The following is an 18,245-nucleotide window of genomic DNA, read 5'->3' on the forward strand; positions in this document are numbered from 1 at the left end:
CTCAGTGGAAGAGTCTTTGCCTAACATGCAAGAAGCTCTGGGTTCAATTAAAAAAAAAAAAAGATACCTATTATAGGTTTATTTCGGCTTTCTGACAGCATCCAATCCATAGCAGCACTTGAAACCTCTTCTAAATCACTTAATGTAAACCTAAGTCCTGTAAATTTTCTGTAACAAACATTTACTGAGTCATTACTGTTCTCCATGATAGGTGTTCTACTCCTTCATGAGCAAATAAACCCAATTTGACTAGAGGCATGTTCCTGGAGGCCTGATGGGTAGACAGCAACATATCAAAAGCTCTGCTACAGGGTGGACTTTCATACAGGTTGAGCATCTCTAATCCAAAAATCTAAAACCCAAGTGCTCCAAAATTTGAACCTTTTTGAAATCCAACATAATGTTCACAAAATTTGTAGGACATTTTGTATTTCAGGTTGTCAGGTTATGTTTGCTTAACTGGAAAAGTCTATGGAAATATTCTTAAGCTCAAAAAACTTCAAAAAACTGGAAACAGTTCTTTTCCTAAGCATTATGGATCAAAGATACTCAATCTGTATCACTATTTAATTAAATAGCAGTAATTGATAGTGTCATGATAAATAAAGCAAATAAAGCTAGAAATATATGTAATAATATTGATGAATCTTCTAAACAATGAGATTTTAAAAAGCAAGGCACAAAATAGTGCATCTACTGTATTAATCAATTTACACACCATGTTAAACAATTGTGGGAGCTGCAACGTTTAGGGCAGCACCTAAACTTACTTAGTGTTAAAATGTACAAAGTAGTGATCATTTCACAATTCAAGAGGGTGGTCACTTTTGAGGGTGGGGAGACCAACCACGCTGATGAGAATAGGTACATGGGGTTGTTTCTGTTTTTTATTTTTTCCATTACTGGGGATTGAACCCATGGGTACTCTACCACAGAGCTACATCTTTGGCCCACTTATTTATTTATTTATGGTACCAAGGATTGAACTCAGGGACACTCAACCACTGAGCCACATCCCCAGCCCTCTTTTGTATTTTATTTAGAGACAGGGCCTCACTGATTTGCTTAGCACCTTGCCCTAGCTAAAGCTGGCTTTGAACTCCTAATCCTCCTGTCTCAGACTCCCTAGCTACTGGGATTATAGGCATGTACCACAATGCCTGGTTTACTTATCTATTTTTTGAGACAGGTCTTAAGTTTCCCAGGCTGGTTTCAAATTTGCCATCCTTCTGCCTCAGCATCCTGAGTCCCTGGAATTACAGGAGTATGATAACACACCTGAGTTAGATGGTAGTTACATGCATATACACTTTATATTCATTAATTAAACTGTAGAAATAAGTTGTATGAATACTTTGCTATACATGTTTCATAACAGTAAATGTAATTCCAGCTGGGCACAGTGGCTCACACCTGTAATCCCGGCAACTCAGGAGGCTAAGGCAGGAGGATCACAAGTTCAAAGCCTGACTCAGCAATTTAGCAAGGCCCTAAGCAATTTAGTAGACCCTGTCTCAAAAAAAAAAAAAAAAAAAAAAAAAAAAAAAAAAAAAAAAAAGAAAGAAAGAAAGAAAGGAAAAAAAAAGAAAGAAAAGAAAAATGTGCTGGGAATGTGGCTCAGTGATGAAGTGCTGCTGGGTTCAATCCCCAGTGCCAATAAATAAATAAACAAATAAAATAAAGTGTGATAAAGAAATACTAATGCCAAATATGGCCATAAAAAAAGATTTTTTTTTCTTTTTTTTTTTTTGCATTATAAAACTGTTACCAGAACCAGGCGTGGTGGCACATGCATATAATCCCAGAACTGGTAGGCTAAAACAGGAAGATCACAATCCAGGCTCCAGGCCAGCCTTGGTAACCTACTGAGACCTTCAACAGTTTAGTGGGACCTTGTTTCAAAAACAAAACAAAATAAAACAAAATGGCTGGTGATGTAGCTCAGTGGTAGATCTCTGATTTCAATCCCTAATACCAAAAAAAAAAAAAAAAAGAGTTTCCTTAGAGTTTGACTAGCGTGCATCCATTCACCTGATGCCAATTAACCCTGGGTAAACTGCTTAATTTTAATCTGTGATATTATAAAGATGACTCATAGCCTACGGACATTATTGTGATTACTGGGACTTTCTACCCGAGGAAGTTTTCTCCAAAAGGAGTCAGGTCTCCCCGGCTCCCTTTGTAAGCCACACACATCCACTCTACCTTGAAGGATATTTCCGTCGTCATGGTGAATCCGTGGGTGATGACGGGTTCTTCTTCTGCAGTCCTTCCCTTCCAGCAGTCCAGCTCCACACAGCGACAACCAGACAGAAGCACTTGGCGATACATCTCCACAGAGGAGTTTCCAGCCAGCTGGCCAGCTGTAACACACCAACAAAACAAACCCCAGAATCTCATGAATCAAGCAAGATAGTGAGTGGCTTCCTAGAAAGGCTCTCTTAACAGTTGGGAAACAAAGTGTTTAGGAGCTGTAGCAGCTGGGTGCCAGTGGCAGACGCCTGTCACCCCAGCAAATCAGGAGGTTGTGGCAGGAGGATTACAAGTTCAAGGCCAAACTGGACAACTCAGCAAGACTGTTCAAGAGGGAAAAAGAAATTAAAAGGGGGTGGGGATGTGGTTTAGAGGTAGACTACTATCCTAACGTGTGCATGTGCGAGGCCCTGAGTTCAGTCCCACTATCACACAGAAAAAGAAAAGCTGGAACAGTTGTTCTCAGCCTCTCTTCTGCCTTAACATACCAGGGAGCTGAGTACAATCAAGAATCCCTAGCACTGGGTTGGGTGAAGAGAGAATAGAGAGAGTACAGAGAGGAGGGCATCATAACAATAACAAGGAGGAGCTTATCATGTGTCAATAACAGGTCTTTGGACCTTAAATGTATCAAATATTTAATCTTTAAAAAAATGTTCATTATTTTATTTAAAATATAAAACAGCACAAAGTAGTTCAATTGCCCGAGTTTCCAAAGCTGGAAAATAAAAAAAAATACAGAATTCTGTTCATGGAACAGAAGATACTGCTCCCTTAGTTGATCTATAGAACTCACTTCTTATCAAAATCCCACTGGCATTTTCTTTTCTTTTCTTTTTCTGCATGTCAGGGATTGAACCCAGGGCTATCCACATGCTACCAGTGAGCTATATCCCTAGCCCCCCACTCTGATTTTTATCTTTTTTTTCTCAGAAGTTGACAAGCTGATTCAAAACTTCATGTTAATCAAATAATTTTGAAAATTTTTAACAAAGTTAGAATCATACTTTTCAACTTAAAAATTGACTACAAACCTGTAGAAAGAACTGTCCTATCATAAGGATAGATACAACGGAATAGAATTGAGAGTCCTGCAGAGTGCAATGGCACAGGCCTGAAATCTCAGTGCCTTGGGAGGCTGAGGCAGGAGATCTTGAGTTCAAAGCCAGCCTCAGCAACAGCAAGGTCCTATGCAACTCAGTGAGACCCTGTCTCTAAATAAAATACAAAATAGGGCTGGGGATGTGGCTCGGTGGTCGAGTTCCTCAGTATCAAAAAAAAAAAAAAAATTGGGAGTCCTAAACAAACCTCCATTATATGGTCACCTGGCTTTCAAAAGAGTTGATAGACAAGTGAAAGCAGAAAAGAATAGTCTTTTCAATGATTGGCCTGGGCAGGATAACTGGACAGCCACATGCAAAGAATGAAGCTGGATCTCTATTTCAAACTATAAACAACAAATCGAATGGATCAAATTCCAAAAATGTGAGAGCTAAAAACCATAAAACTCCTAGGTGGAGGTGAATCCACGTAATTGGATGCGGCAGGGATTTTGTAGATATGACAACAATAGCACAAAGGAACAAAAGGAAAAATAGGTAAATTTCATCAGAGTTAAGAGGTTCTGTGAACACAACTGAAATACCCATGTGAAGTTATGAGAATCATAACAATCAAGGCACCTGAGGTCTATGGGCTGGAATACAGAGGGCAGACAAACTACTTCTTTTTCACTTAAGAAATCAAAGATTTCTTCCAAAGATGGAATGTTCTCTCTGATAAGTGGATGCTAATCCATAATTGGGGTGGGGCATGGGAAAAATGGAAGAACTGTGATTGGGCAAAGGGGAGGGGAAGGGACAGGAGGGGCATGGGGGCAGGAAAGATGGGGAATGAGATGGACATCATTACCCTAGATACCTGTATAACTGCACATATGGTGTGACGCTATATGGGATACAACCAGGGAAATGAAAAGTTGTGCTGCAATTTTGTACAATGAATCAAAATGCATTCTGCTGTCATATATACCTAATTAGAATAAATAAATCAAATTTTTAAAAAAGAAATGAACAGTTTTCTTAATGCCACTATAAATTGTTTTTAAAAGATTAATAATAAATAACTTTTGAGGCAAGACATTACCAAACAAATTGAAGTCTTTGGTTTTCCCCATTAAAGTGTTTTTTTTTTTAAAAAAATTCATACTCTATAAGATTCCTTCATGTCTTTTTTTTTTTATTAGCCAGTTGACTCATGACATGTTGATGAAAACTGTCAAAATGACTTTGAAATGGACAATATTGGCTCTGTGGAGACTCATAAGAGAAAGAAAATAACATTAAGTCTACTGGTTAATTTTGGTTTTATATGCATGTCACAACACTCAACTATCAGCATAACAAAAGGATGACATTCTTGAGTTCTATAGAGCCCTGGTAAATGAGCTGAAGACTGATGAAGTAGGTTTCAGAATCACTTCTAAGAAAAAACAATTAGGGCATTGTAAATGCACAGTGTATTTGCAAAACAGAAATGCTGACAAAACAACCTAGAAAGTTCTCCAATGCTAGATAATCCATTTGCTATTTACAATTGTCCTGAAGTTTATTGTCATTGCAAAAATGTACAGATGTCTTTTCTGCATCAAGGGGCAAGGGAACAATGGAACCAAAAGGGAAAAGATTATGTTATTTCTAAACTTCAGGGAGGGCTATCCTAACTAAAGAAAGTGAGGAAGTTAAATAATTACCAAGTTAACACTTTAAAAATGTTTGTGCCTGCAAAAAACTGCACTTGTATTAAAAAATAGAGCAGATGTTTTTTGAATGTATGCTGTCCAGGAAAAGGTTATTACTAACCTTGTAATCCAACACTGCTACACATGGTGCAATTTCTGATTCTATTTTATTTAGCCTTCATTGAATGGTAGGGAAGTTGTCATGGATTTAGAAGCTAAATTAGAGTAAATGGTATATCAAAGTAGATAAAGACCTAACCAATACTAGAATGTTCTGTCAAGAGTTTCTGGAAACAATTATTTGGGTTTGCTTGCAAATTTCTTTCTTTTTTTGTTTTGACATTTAAACAATAATCAGAAGAAATTTGATATACACTTTGATGGCTGAACAGTCAATATTTTGAAAGGCATGGTAAAGTGTGGGGTTGGGTTTGTGAAATGCAAAAAACATCTAAAAAATCTAGTACTTGTGTGTGTGTGTGTGTGTGTGTGTGTGTGTGTGTCTGTGTGTGTTGTCCAACATGTAAAACTAACAGAATCCCTCAAAGATAAACTTGTTGACCATTCTTATTTTTTTTAAATACTCTTAAATTTCTGTTTGTGTGCATATTTGATCATTGCTTCTTTGTAGGCAAAATTTTCAGAAATTGAATTATTCATCCAATATTTTTCTGCCTCTTAAGGACTTTGAACATACATTGCCAAGCAACTCTCTAGGATTGATCTTGATTATTGGGTTTTTTAGTCCTTATGTTCTCTTCACTGGCCCAAAATTAATTCAGTTAGTTAGGTAATCCTTTTGATCATTCTTAAAATTAATAATTTTTTATTAGAAATGGAAGTCTACAAAAGAAAGCCTATTTTAGGAAGACCCATATTTATCCAGAATTTTCCTGTTCCTTGAAATGTACATAAAGTTCCCTGTATGTTTAACTTCATTAAGGAGATTTTTTTTATATAAGTACTAACAATCTCCATTATTTCTTTTCTGCCCAAAGACTCAAAAGTGGCTTTACTTTTCTTTCCTAAAATTCTTAGCTTCTCTTTATTACATCCCAACCCACTGACTATATTTCCATTTGACTTGATTCAATAAATGTAGCTTCTGGGGCCAGGGATTGCCAAGAGGTTGGGACTGTGATGTGTCATGAGTCATTCAACCCTTGGTATTTCTGAAACTTGCATTTGACATCATCTCTGCCTGGCTGTGAACACCCTCTGGAATACATTCCAAATCCATGATTGAACTTGGAGCTGAAGCTCCATCTCAGATTAATTCCTATTACTGCCTCCAGTCACAGCTCTGTGACTTCTCACTTGACTACACTCATTTTTGGTAGCTGGTTACATTCACTAGAGCTTTGTCTCAGATTACCAGAGGCATCCAGTGAGAGAAAAGACCAGGAAATTGGAAATAACAATTTCTGTATTAACAAAGCCTTCTGAGAAATTTCTTATCTTGCAAGGGCTAATGAATAATTGCCTACATTCATATTTATCAACAGTTGCTGTCTTCTTTTCAACCTCCAGGGTAAGAAAGTTGAGAATGTGAGGTATTTGTTAACTCAGTGGCCTTTTTCAATATACATTGTCTCCTTCAATAATGGGAGATGAGGACTATTTCTCCTTGCTTTCCATTCTGTGACAATTATATAATCTCACAGCTACACCTATGGAAGCAGTTCAAAATATGAGAGTGTGTTGTTTCTCTTGACCAATTCTAGAGGCATCATTTTGATCTAGACTCTCCCTTCCATAGTATCGGCCCCAGAGAACACGTGAAAATTTCTTGAACATAGATCCAACTGTTAGGTGATGCCTTAGTTGAGAAAGTGGGGAAGGGTCTAAATCCATTCCCACTCTTGAGAAAACAACGTTAAGCATGTATCTTACTGATCACGGGATGGTCCCCATACAAACATATATATCCCCAAACACATTTTTTGTGGGAGGCAAAATACAGGTTTCTGGGATATAAAAATGACATGAAAAAATAAAAATGACATGAGACGTCATCCTTACCTCAGCATCTAGGAAGGGAGGCAAGTAAAAATAAAACAGCAGGTTTTTATTTAGCAGTTCAAACTCTCATCCTGATTATACACTTCTGGCCATCCTTTCTTTCTCTTATTTATTTTTCCTTTTTTACTAATTGATTATCCTATTTAGGATCTGATCAATGCTAAATTTATCTCTCCCATTCATGGAGTAAATCAAGAATCTTCTGAGGCGGTCATGGAACTTCCATGGCTCATGGTAGTGACTAAAGCGGTTTTTGCTCTGTGGTATAATTCTGGAGAATATATAATAGGGCATCAAGGAAAGAATACTAGGTGGGGGTGCAGGAGAGGTGTTTAAGAACCTCCAGGGATACTTTTCTTAATCTTAGGGACACAAGATTGGAACTTTCCTTATGCCACATGTGGATCTTTGTTCTTAGGAAAGTGACACTTAGGGTATACAGTCATCTTGAAACCAAAAGAGGACAAAGAAGAAAGCACCTTGGTGTTCAATGACACTAATGAATTCTTGATTTAACCAACCTTAAACCACTCCTCCTCTGGAAGTCTTATGGGTGAGGTAATAAATTCCTTAATCTTTAAGTCATTATGTGATAATATCTTATTACTTTCAGCCACAAGGATCCTGGCTGTTCTAATTTATCTTCATTTTATAAATATGGAAACCAAGGCTCAAGGAGGTAAGTACATAATTAAAGATAAATTTAAACTCAGCCTGTTTATTTCCTAAGTTCATTTTCTTTCCATTCTACCACCTAATTTTCTTAGGTCTCTGTATACTTAAATACAAAATAAACGATAAAAGGTTATATATGCTAAGGATAATGAAGGAGAAATATGTAGGAAGAGAATGAGTGACATTCCAAGTATGGATAGCTAGTGAGTGATTGACAAGGTTACAACTAGGACTGAATCATTGTTAGACATTTTCTGCAACCAAGAACATATAACTGAGGAGGGAAGTTGCATAATTATTTGACATTTAGTCAGATAATTTAATTCATCAGACTATTGAGGATAACTAAAACTTCAAATCAATTTTTTTTTTTCTGTAAGCTCAGTAAGGAGGCTAATTTACCCAGAGGTTATACCACTTTGTCTTGCCTTTATATGGAGCCATTATCTCCTAAAGAGTTTGGAGCATGAAAAGTTTGGTGTATGAAATGATGCTCAGGTGTGGGTTGAAATGATTACATATTGTTCTGTCCTAGGAGGATTCTTTTTTTCTGGATTCATCAATGTAGATTCCTCAAGGAAAAATCATCATTTAAAACATAATCATTTCTGGGTATACTGCCAAGACCATCTAAAACTCTTGAAAATGACCATTGCAATTAAAACCCAACTCCTTCTGTGGACATATTTCTCTCATTGATCTGATTTATTTTTCCTTCTGGGCATCTTGATATTCAACAAGGGGCAATAATGAGCAGAAAAATAGCCATAATAATATGCATTGCTAAATGGATTGGTTTTTCATACTGTACATTTAATTTTTACAGTCCCTTTGAAGTCTCAAAAGAAAACAGCAAGCATATTGAAATGCTCCTCATTTAGCGTAAGAGTGAAATTTCTCAGAAATTCTAGTTCTTAAAGTGCTCCAATAAAATAAATAGAGTGGTGACAGGGGATATGCAGCGTTGGTGATCCCCTTAGTCACTGTCAATCTCTGTCTTTTTTCCTACATTTAATCCACACTACAGTAGGTATTAACTTGTGTTTGCACTTGGCATTTCATAGCTTATTTGAATAGAAAACCTTTCCTTTTTTTTCCCTAGGGAGAGCCTCTTATGTGAAATAGATTTCTATAGATAGAGTTTTCACTTGTTTTAGAAATGTCCATGAAGTATAAAATTGTGCTTATTTCCTTGATAATGATTTTAAAACTCAACTAAATTCTATTGGGATTCTATTGGTTATAACTTTTAGCACTATCAGTTGGGTCTGGAGAGTTTTAATTTTTATAGCAGAGATGTCCAAATTTATCCAAAAGCCTCCGAGAAACAAAGTTCTATATTAGTTTTATCTGTAATTAAAACAATGATTCTATGAAGTAAAACCAAATTTTGGTCCATAAGTCAAAAGAGGACTTCAGGCAAAACCTTAAGAGTCTGTATTAACATTTTTAAAAAATTTTTTATTCTAATTTGTTATATATGACAGCAGAATGAGTTACATTTTGTATTATACAGATAGAGTAAAATTTTTCATATCCCTGGTTGTATACAAAGTATATTCACACTATTCTTGTCTTCGTTCATGTACTTAGGGTAATGATGTCCATCTCATTCCACCATCTTTTCTACCCCCATGCCCTTTCCCTTCCCCTCCCACCTCTTTACCCTATCTGGAGTTTGTCTAATCCTCCCATGCTCCCCCTCCCAACCCTATTATGAATCAGCTTCCTTATATCAGAGAAAACATTTTGGCATTTGTTTTTTGGGGATTGGCTAACTTCACTTAGCATTATATTCTCCAACTCCATCCATTTACCTGAAAATTCCATGATTTTATTCTCTTTTATTGCTGAGCAATATTCCCTTGTGTATATATACCACATTTTCTTTATCCATTCATCTACTGAAGGACAACTAGGCTAGTTCCACAGTTTAGCTATTGTGAATTGTGCTGCTATAAACATTGATGTGACTGTGTCCTTGTAGTAAGCTGTTTTTAAGTCCTTTGGGTATATATCGAGGAGTGGAATAGCTGGGACAAAAGGTGGGTCCATTCCCAGTTTTCCAAGAAATCTCCATACTGCTTTCCATATTGAAGAGCCCGTATTAACATTTTTTTAATGGATTTTTTTCTATTTATATGAAATTCTCTCTAATTCCCCTGCAGAAAGACAAAAGCCTGGCTTTTACTGGAACAAGTTACTATTGTGAGAATTTATTTCATTCTATGCAAATCTATCTAATAAAAACCTTGGTATAATGATACATAGTTCAGAAAAGGGAGAAAGATAAGAAACTACAACAAGATCATTTAAGATAAGTATTGAATTTAAGTGAGTTCACATAGTATTACAAATTGAATATTTGAAAATATGTATATTTAATACTACTAGAAATTAAATAATTAGATGGAGAATTCATCAGCAATCATATACAGAATGAATGAATCAGATACAGAAATTTGGAAACAACTACTTGAGTTCTTTCTTTAAAACCTAACCTGAATCCTTCATTTTCCTAATAGTGGAAAACTCTATCTTCTGAGCATTGTCATCCATAATATGCTAATACCCTCAGATTTAAAATAACCTAATACAATGAAGTTAAAATTCTCCATCACTTCTGTGGTTCTAAAGTCACACAAAAACAGTGCATATTAGTGACTGTTATAAAATTAATTTGAAAATCCTTGGTGAAATGCAGTTTGAAAATAAAAACTAAATGGGAAATTTGAATTATATTCCATAATTTATTGTTTGCATTAATAATGAATAATTTTCTTAGAACTATTATTATGTCATCCGTAAAGCAAATGAGTAACTGCATAATTTGTTAGGTATCAAGACTGCAAAAGGAAATGCAAGAATTGAAGTTGGAAGATAGAAGTGAAAATATTTTTCTGAACCATGCCCTAAAAAGCAAAAAACAAAATAACAACAACACAAATTCCTTGGATTGTTCACAGAAATAATCTGGAAATAATCTTTCATAGTGCAGGGTCAAAAGTGCTGTCACTTATACTATTTTTGCTCTCCCCCACAAGGATCCAGAATACACTGGAGAAACATGATTCCATGTCTGGAGCAGACAGAAGAAAGGTGACTCTGAAAATATTTATGGGCCAGGAAGCAAGAGAATTTTCAAAACCCATGGGTCATACTGAGAGGCAAAAAAGGGTTCCCAGTGGCCAAAGCTGAGATAATTTGAGCTTCAAAGAATAGTGGCTGTGGTGGAATGCACATAAACAAAATCTGAAAACCCTAATGATGTTCAAGAGGACAGTTTAATATATTCCAAAAGAAGTTGAAAACAATGGAATATATATCCAATCGGTATTGCTGTTCAATTGTTTTGATATTCCTGACTCATTTATTATATGATACAGAAAGTAATGAATATAAATATATCAATTTAGTTGCATGGCATCAATTCCCAGGCATTTTGGGCTTAAAAGGACTTTTATAAAATTACTCAGCATTGTGACTTTTGGGCAAACAAAATCTCATATCCAAAATTCAGCTGGATAAATATTTAAGTGTTTTTTGAGTCTTGTAGTAAGTATATGATAAATGCAAGATATCATTATATGCTGAAGTTTTTAAAATCATACTTTGGATTCTCTCAAGTCAAAGATAAAGCTTCTTAACTTGACATTTCACAGACCTCCATGAACTTGGATGGGAAAAAAAGTTACAATTTTAATTATAACATCTTCACAAAATTTAAATTCTCTTCAATTATGAATGTAGGTGACAAGTCACAGTAGTTTTAGCAGGATATGTGACTGTTTTACCAGTAGAAATCACAGATACTTTCCTATGGTACCCAATTGCGGCAAGTATGACAAAATATTGCTTATACTCATTTAAAATGGTTAATTAAAAAGATACATATTATTTTATCACAAAATTGTTTTTTAATATTTGTTAAAAATATTTTAGTGAAATTTATTTACTCTTTAATCCCAGGTACTTTATTTTATGTTTTTAACATTCTGAGAAGTGTCTATAAGCTTCAATAGGCTACCAAATAGGTCAGTGGCACCAAATAAGATTAAGAACCTTTAAGAAGGAAAAATAAAATCCCTCATAAAGGCTTATGAGCTTGGATGTGAATGGAGCTGCAGTTTTTGTAGAAGGCCTAAAGAACTGAATCCAAAGGGTGTTTAAGTGGACATTCTTCTCCTGAAATTATGGAACCTGTTGTAGTTTTAAGTAGCACTGAAAATTCTTTGTCACTTTCCTATTGAGAGCTGTGGTTTATGTACCCTTTGAATCTAAGTGGGATTGTGACTCTAGACAAATACAGAAAGGAGTGACATTATAGGGCTTCAGGAGTTAAGTGTAAAGGCAGTTAAGCTTCCTTGTTACCTGGGATACTTGTTCTTGCATCTCTGAGTTGCCATCCATGTAAGAAGCCTCCCTACCCTCGGGTTGCCATGCTCTAAGGAAGCCCAAGCTACATGGTGAGGCCTCTTGTAAAAATTGGGTTCCTAGTCCTAACTGAACCTAGTTGTTGGGTCATTCTAGCTGTGGGGCCAGATATGATGGAGAAGATTCCAGATGATTCCAGCAGCAGGCTCTTTAATTGAGTCACCCCTTCTTCTCCCAGTCACTTCTGAGGTAAAAACTAGGACACAATGGATCAGAGACATACAGTCTCCTGTATTCTATTCACTATCTGAATTCCTGATTCACAGAATATGGATCAAAGTAAAATATTGCTTGTTTTATGATACTAAACTTTGGACACCCTTTGGAGTGGTTTGTTATACAGCAATAAGTAACCAGAATAGAGTTTAGGAGGAGCCAAACATGAATTTAGTTTTGTGGCAGAGCTTTTCTAGAGAATGTCAGTTGAAATAAAATTGGGTGTAAGTAGTCTGAAAGCCTTTCAGTTCTCATGAAAAACATGCACGTTGCAGTTCAAATGTCTAGTTAGGTCAAATGTCTACAGAACTCAGACCATATGATTCTTACTAGATGGTCTCAAATTATGGGCAATCACTCTGAGATAGCCCATTCTGGCTGTCGAGAAGCAACATTGCTGTTGAAGAATAATTTCTAAGTTCTTTTTCACCCATTATGGGATATTGGGCCAATGCTAGATTTGATACCAACAAAGTGTGCATTTGAAGGCAGAAGGAATAAATCTTTTAAAGAATTTTTTTTAAAAAAGAACTGTTCAGTTGTCAGATTGCTAAACCCTGTGGAATTTTCATGGACACCTTTATGGCTATTCAGTGCCTGGATCTCTCTTGTCTTTATAGGCATTTTCACTGGTGGTCTACCCTGCAGTACAAACCATACACCCCTGGACAATGAGCCAAGAACACATCAAAACCACCCCCATGGCAAGGAGAGCATTTACAAAACACAAATAGCAAATGAGACCCAGACTTCAGTTCTGTTGTGTTAGATCTGGCTATCTTATATATGTGAGGATGTATGAAGCAAGAATGGGATGTGGTTTTAGAAAGGTGTTTTTATTTTTCTCCCAGCTTCAGGTTTTCTAGAAAGACTTTTTAAGAATTGCCACTAGAGATCTGCTATACAGAAAGTATTTTAGAAGAAATGCATTTTGATTATTCTCAGCTAATTAAAATCTATATTAAATTGTTAATTCTAAACTATGATAAGACAACATATATGTGTATGTTTGTTTAAATTATGTGTATATAAGTATGTAAAATATATTTTAGTATTTTCCTATGTAATCCATTTTTACCATTGTTCCAGGTGTGGAATAGCTATAAAAATTTTAACATAGTATATAATATAATGATATAATACATAATAAGAAGAATATAATTAGGTTGTAATATAATAACTATAATAATATTAATATTAACTAATATTAGCATAGTTTTATGTGTGTAAGTTCTGTATCATGATTTCCAACCTATTTTAATGTACCTTTGTTGATTTTATTTAAATATTCAAAGAATTAAAAGTTTGGGATTGAATGGGTTAATGATCTCCCCAAAACCATGACAGAATTCAATTTATGATCAATAAAGGAAACATATAATTGTTTTTTCCTGCTTTATTATAATTTTTACTATCAGGAATAAATTACTATTCACAGATCAATTTGTTTTTGTTTAACACCCTGTTTCACCTTGAACAAAATCAATTTGCCTTCAGTAGAAGTTATTAAGAGCCATGGAACTCTTCTGTAGATGAACGCAGCCCACAGAGGTAGGTGGGATTGTAAGTGGCTTTGAACATAAGATTTGATTCCATTATACAAAATTCCATTGGTCTGAAGCTAAAAGGTATGGGTACATTTAAAAGACTTGAAAACTTAGGTCTGGAGAAATGGTGATATTGCTTCACAAACAGGGATATGGCTGCTTATTAAGGGTGGAGACTTTGGTGGTGGAACCCCAGAGTTCCCAGAGGCATTTCTGAGGAAGCAGAAGAAAATTCTCCTACACTTTGAAACAAGAGAAACTAGAGATTACTGAAATTTGGTGAGACTGCCCATAGTAACAGTCATAAAATGGTGAATTCATACCTGTGAGGTAGGTGTTGTGCGAGGAATTAATGAAATAGTGAGACAGGGGCTGAGACATGTCTTCATTCAAATCCAGTTTCTCAGGTGAAACGACTCCATTTTCTTCTCCACTCAGATAACGCATAAATCCATCCACTGATATCTGTCCTGGAGGAAAGGAGATGGAAGAAGATGTGAATGTATTGTTTTCAAGGGTTGCTGGTATCATGTTACTTTCATTACTCACCACCCCAGAAAATTCTGGAGGCATCCAGGGTAGAAGGCAGCAGCCACAGTTTCATATAAAAATAAGCATTACCTTAATGAATAGACACCAAAATGTTATTAGTGCTTGTCTCTGAGTGATAGAATTTTTGGTGATTTTTCAAAATTTTGTATTTCAAATTTGTTACTTTTATAATAAGAGCTATGCACAAGGGAATTTATTATTTAAAATTGAAGTGAAAGTGTTTTCTGTTTTCAGATAATCTTTTTCTCTGAAATAGAAAATAAAAATGGCCACAAATTAGTTTTTCCTCAGAATAAAATATCAAACTCTCATAAAAGGGGAGGCCTTTGAATTTTATATTTTGAATAATTTTACTTCAAATGGCGGAAATAATGACTTATACTTTAACTCAGATTTAGAAATTTTTCTTTCACTGTAACTTTTTGGAGGTGACTATTCCTAAATATTGAGGTAATGCTTTTATTTCAGCTTTTAAAATGCTTTTACTGAGATGTAACTGACAGATAAAAATTGTACATAGTTAAGGTGTGCAATGTGATGTTGTGAAACATCTGAGACAGTTCTTTCTCATGGAGATTTTTTTTGCTGTCCACATCTTTCTATTTTCATTTTTAGTCAAATAAAATGAGATTATTTTTCATATGAAGTGGACAATTAATTTACTAAGTAAAAAAATTTGCATAGAAACCAGGTTCTAATATTAACCCTACTAAAATTTAGTCATAAGTTCCGGAGCATGCCACTTAATTTTTATAAATATTGATTACTTCATGTGTATAATATGAGAGTTGAAATGCATACTCTGGAAAATCCTTTCCTTTGTTAAAAATTTATAATTCTATCATGAAAAATTTCAAGTATCATGGAGATTTTTATAGATACAGAGACCCACTTTAACTATTTAGGTATATCACCACAGTTTGTTTTTCAACTTTAGTAATAAAAGCCTCAGAACAACAGTGTATTTATAGGTAGTAATGATATGAACACTAACCACTGGACAGTAGCATTTCTTTTTTAATTGTTGGAAAAAGTTTTGTGTTAATTTAAAAGCTCATTGAAGAAAAACTAGACAATGCAATAAGCAGAGAGGAAACTTAAAACTTTTTAAACATATCTAACTCCTTCTTCAGAGAAGTAAAAACCTTGGCAAGTCTGATCCCCCTCTAAAAAAAAGTGTGCATATAATTCTTCTATGAAGATGAAGTTATATTTACACTCATATAATTTTCAGGGAATCCCGGGGTACTCTACCACTGAGTTACATTCCTAGCCCTTTTTAGTTTTAAAATAGGCTCTTAATTACTTAAGCTGGCCTCCAACTTGTGATCCTCCTGCCTCTGCCTTCCTGATCTATGGGATTATAGGTGTATGCTAGTATGCCCAATTTACACACATCTATAACATCTATAATTAATATATGATATATAATGACTTTATTATATATTATATATTGACATAATTTATGTGTTATATAGTATATAATATTGCATATGTTATATATAGCATATAGTATTATATGCTATTATATTATTATATAATATCTGTATATAATTATGATTGTATATTATAGGATGTTAATATATTATTATACACTTATGAATTATTGTATAATATTAATATATAATAGATACTTTATACATTTATGTACATATATAATTAAGCAACCTACTTTTCTTAAGTGACCCATAAAGAATATTTTCTTGTGAAAATAAATTCCATACAGATAAAATATCTAAAATTTACAATATATAATTATATTTTATAAAGTATAAAACATAAAAAATATGTATATTATATATGAATACAAATAAATATTTATATATAATTATATATAAATGTATATATTTATAAAATATAAAATTATGAGAAGACTAAACAATAGTCTATTATCATTGATCATTATAGTTGTTTATAATGTTTTCATTAGTATAAATGATATTACATTAAATTCTTTGATAGTTAAATCTTTTTTTAAAATTTGTCTTAATTAGTTTTACATGACAGTAGAATGTACTTATATACTTTGATGTATCATACATAGAAGAAATATAATTTCTCATTTTTCTGAGTATACATATTGCAGAATCACATTGGTCATACAGTCACATACATACATACAGTAATAATGTCTGTTTCATTCTACTATCTTTCTTCTCCCCACATCCCTTACCTTCCCCTCCTTTCACTTTTCTCTACCTAATCTAAGGTAATGCTATTTTTTTTTTTTGCATTACAATTCTTAATCCACATATATACCACAATTTTTGCATTTCTGTTTGTATTTAAAGTATGTTGATACCCTATTCAAGTCTTCATACATGTGCTTTGTATAATGATGTCCATCATATTCCACCATCCTGGCTAATCCTCTGTCCCCTTCCTTTCCCTCCCACCAGTCTTCCCTATCTAGAATTCATCTGTTCCTCCAATGCTCTCCCTCCCTACCCCACTATGAGTTAGCCTCCTTATATCAGAGAAAACATTCAGTATTTGTTTTTTTGGGATTGGCTGACTTTGCTTAGCATTATCTTCTCCAATGCCATCCATTTACCTGAAAATGTCATGGTATTGTTCTTCTTTAATGCTGAGCAAAATTCCATTGTGTATATATGCCACATTTTTTTTTATCCATTTATCCACTGAAGGACATCTAGGTTGGCTCCACAGTTTAGCTATTGTGAATTGTGCTACTATTAACATCGATGTGACTGTGTCCCTGTAATATGCTGTTTTTAAGTCCTTTGAGTATAGACTGAGGAAAGGGATAGCTGGGTCAAATGGTGGTTCCATTCCCAGATTTCCAAGGAATCTCCATATTGCTTTACACATTGGCTGCACCAATTTGCAGTCCCACCAGCAATGTATGAGTGTGCTTTTTCCCCCACATTCTCACCAATGATAGTTAAATCTTTAAACCTAACTTTATTTCTGTAGGATGACTTCCTGAAAATGGAATTGCTTATTCAGTGATTAAGTATATTTTAAGGCTTTTAATACAGATAAAAAAATTCTTTCTGTTAAATTTCTGAAAGTTGAATCTTTATCAATTACACATCAAGGAGTGTGCTATCTATACATGGCAGGGCTAATGCAATTTACCATATGGCAAATTTATTGTTATAGCAAAATTTTATTCATGTCTAATAAATTTCTCAAGGTGACTGATGGCTACTTTTTCCATATTCTGGAAATGTTAGAGTTACATCACCTTTAATATCACTCAAACATCAGTAAAAAGAGAAAAAATAAATTTAGGTATTGGCTCTTTTGATGCAAGTTGCTACTTAATGAAGGAAATGCCTTTCTAAATAAACTTTTAAGTAGGAAAAAATATTTGCACCATGGATTGCTTAGAAATGAACTGAAATGTAAAATTTGATAATTTCAATATTGATAAGAGGAAAAATGCTTTAGAAATGGTTCATTTGCATGCAACCAATTTTTAATAGATGATATAGTTTATAATTCCAAATAACCATCACCTAACAAATCTATCACCCTGATCATGCTGCCATTAAAAAGGACACCTGATTACTGTTGTTTATGACTTCTGTTCTTTTTTTTTTTTTTTTTACCTGTCCAAGATTTTATTAGCAGGACCCTGGCAGCCAGTTGCAGAAGAGAAGGGGGGGGAGGGAGGGAGAGAGAGAGAGAGAGAGAGAGAGAGAGAGAGAGAGAAAGAAGAAGAAGAAGAAGAAGAAGAAGAAGAAGAAGGAGGAGGAGGAGGAGGAGGAGGAGGAGGAGGAGGAGGAGGAGAAGAGAAGAGAGAGAGAGGAGGGAGAGAGAGAGAGGAGAGAGAGGAG

General features: G+C 34.5%; 1 protein-coding gene across 1 annotated transcript in view; it reads right to left on the reverse strand.

The window, feature by feature from the left end:
• The window catches only part of Plcb1 (phospholipase C beta 1), a 251,856-nt gene that overhangs the window by 172,713 nt on the left and 60,898 nt on the right, over window positions 1–18,245 (reverse strand). The window contains exons 8-9 of the mRNA XM_026385821.2: window positions 14,211–14,357; window positions 2,206–2,363 (exon numbers count right to left, since the gene is read on the reverse strand). Coding sequence (XP_026241606.1) covers window positions 2,206–2,363; window positions 14,211–14,357 — 305 coding nt within the window. The remainder of the gene's footprint in view (window positions 1–2,205; window positions 2,364–14,210; window positions 14,358–18,245) is intronic.

Source organism: Urocitellus parryii, chromosome 6, assembly GCF_045843805.1.
Source record: "Urocitellus parryii isolate mUroPar1 chromosome 6, mUroPar1.hap1, whole genome shotgun sequence".
In the NCBI taxonomy this organism is placed as follows: domain Eukaryota; kingdom Metazoa; phylum Chordata; class Mammalia; order Rodentia; family Sciuridae; genus Urocitellus; species Urocitellus parryii.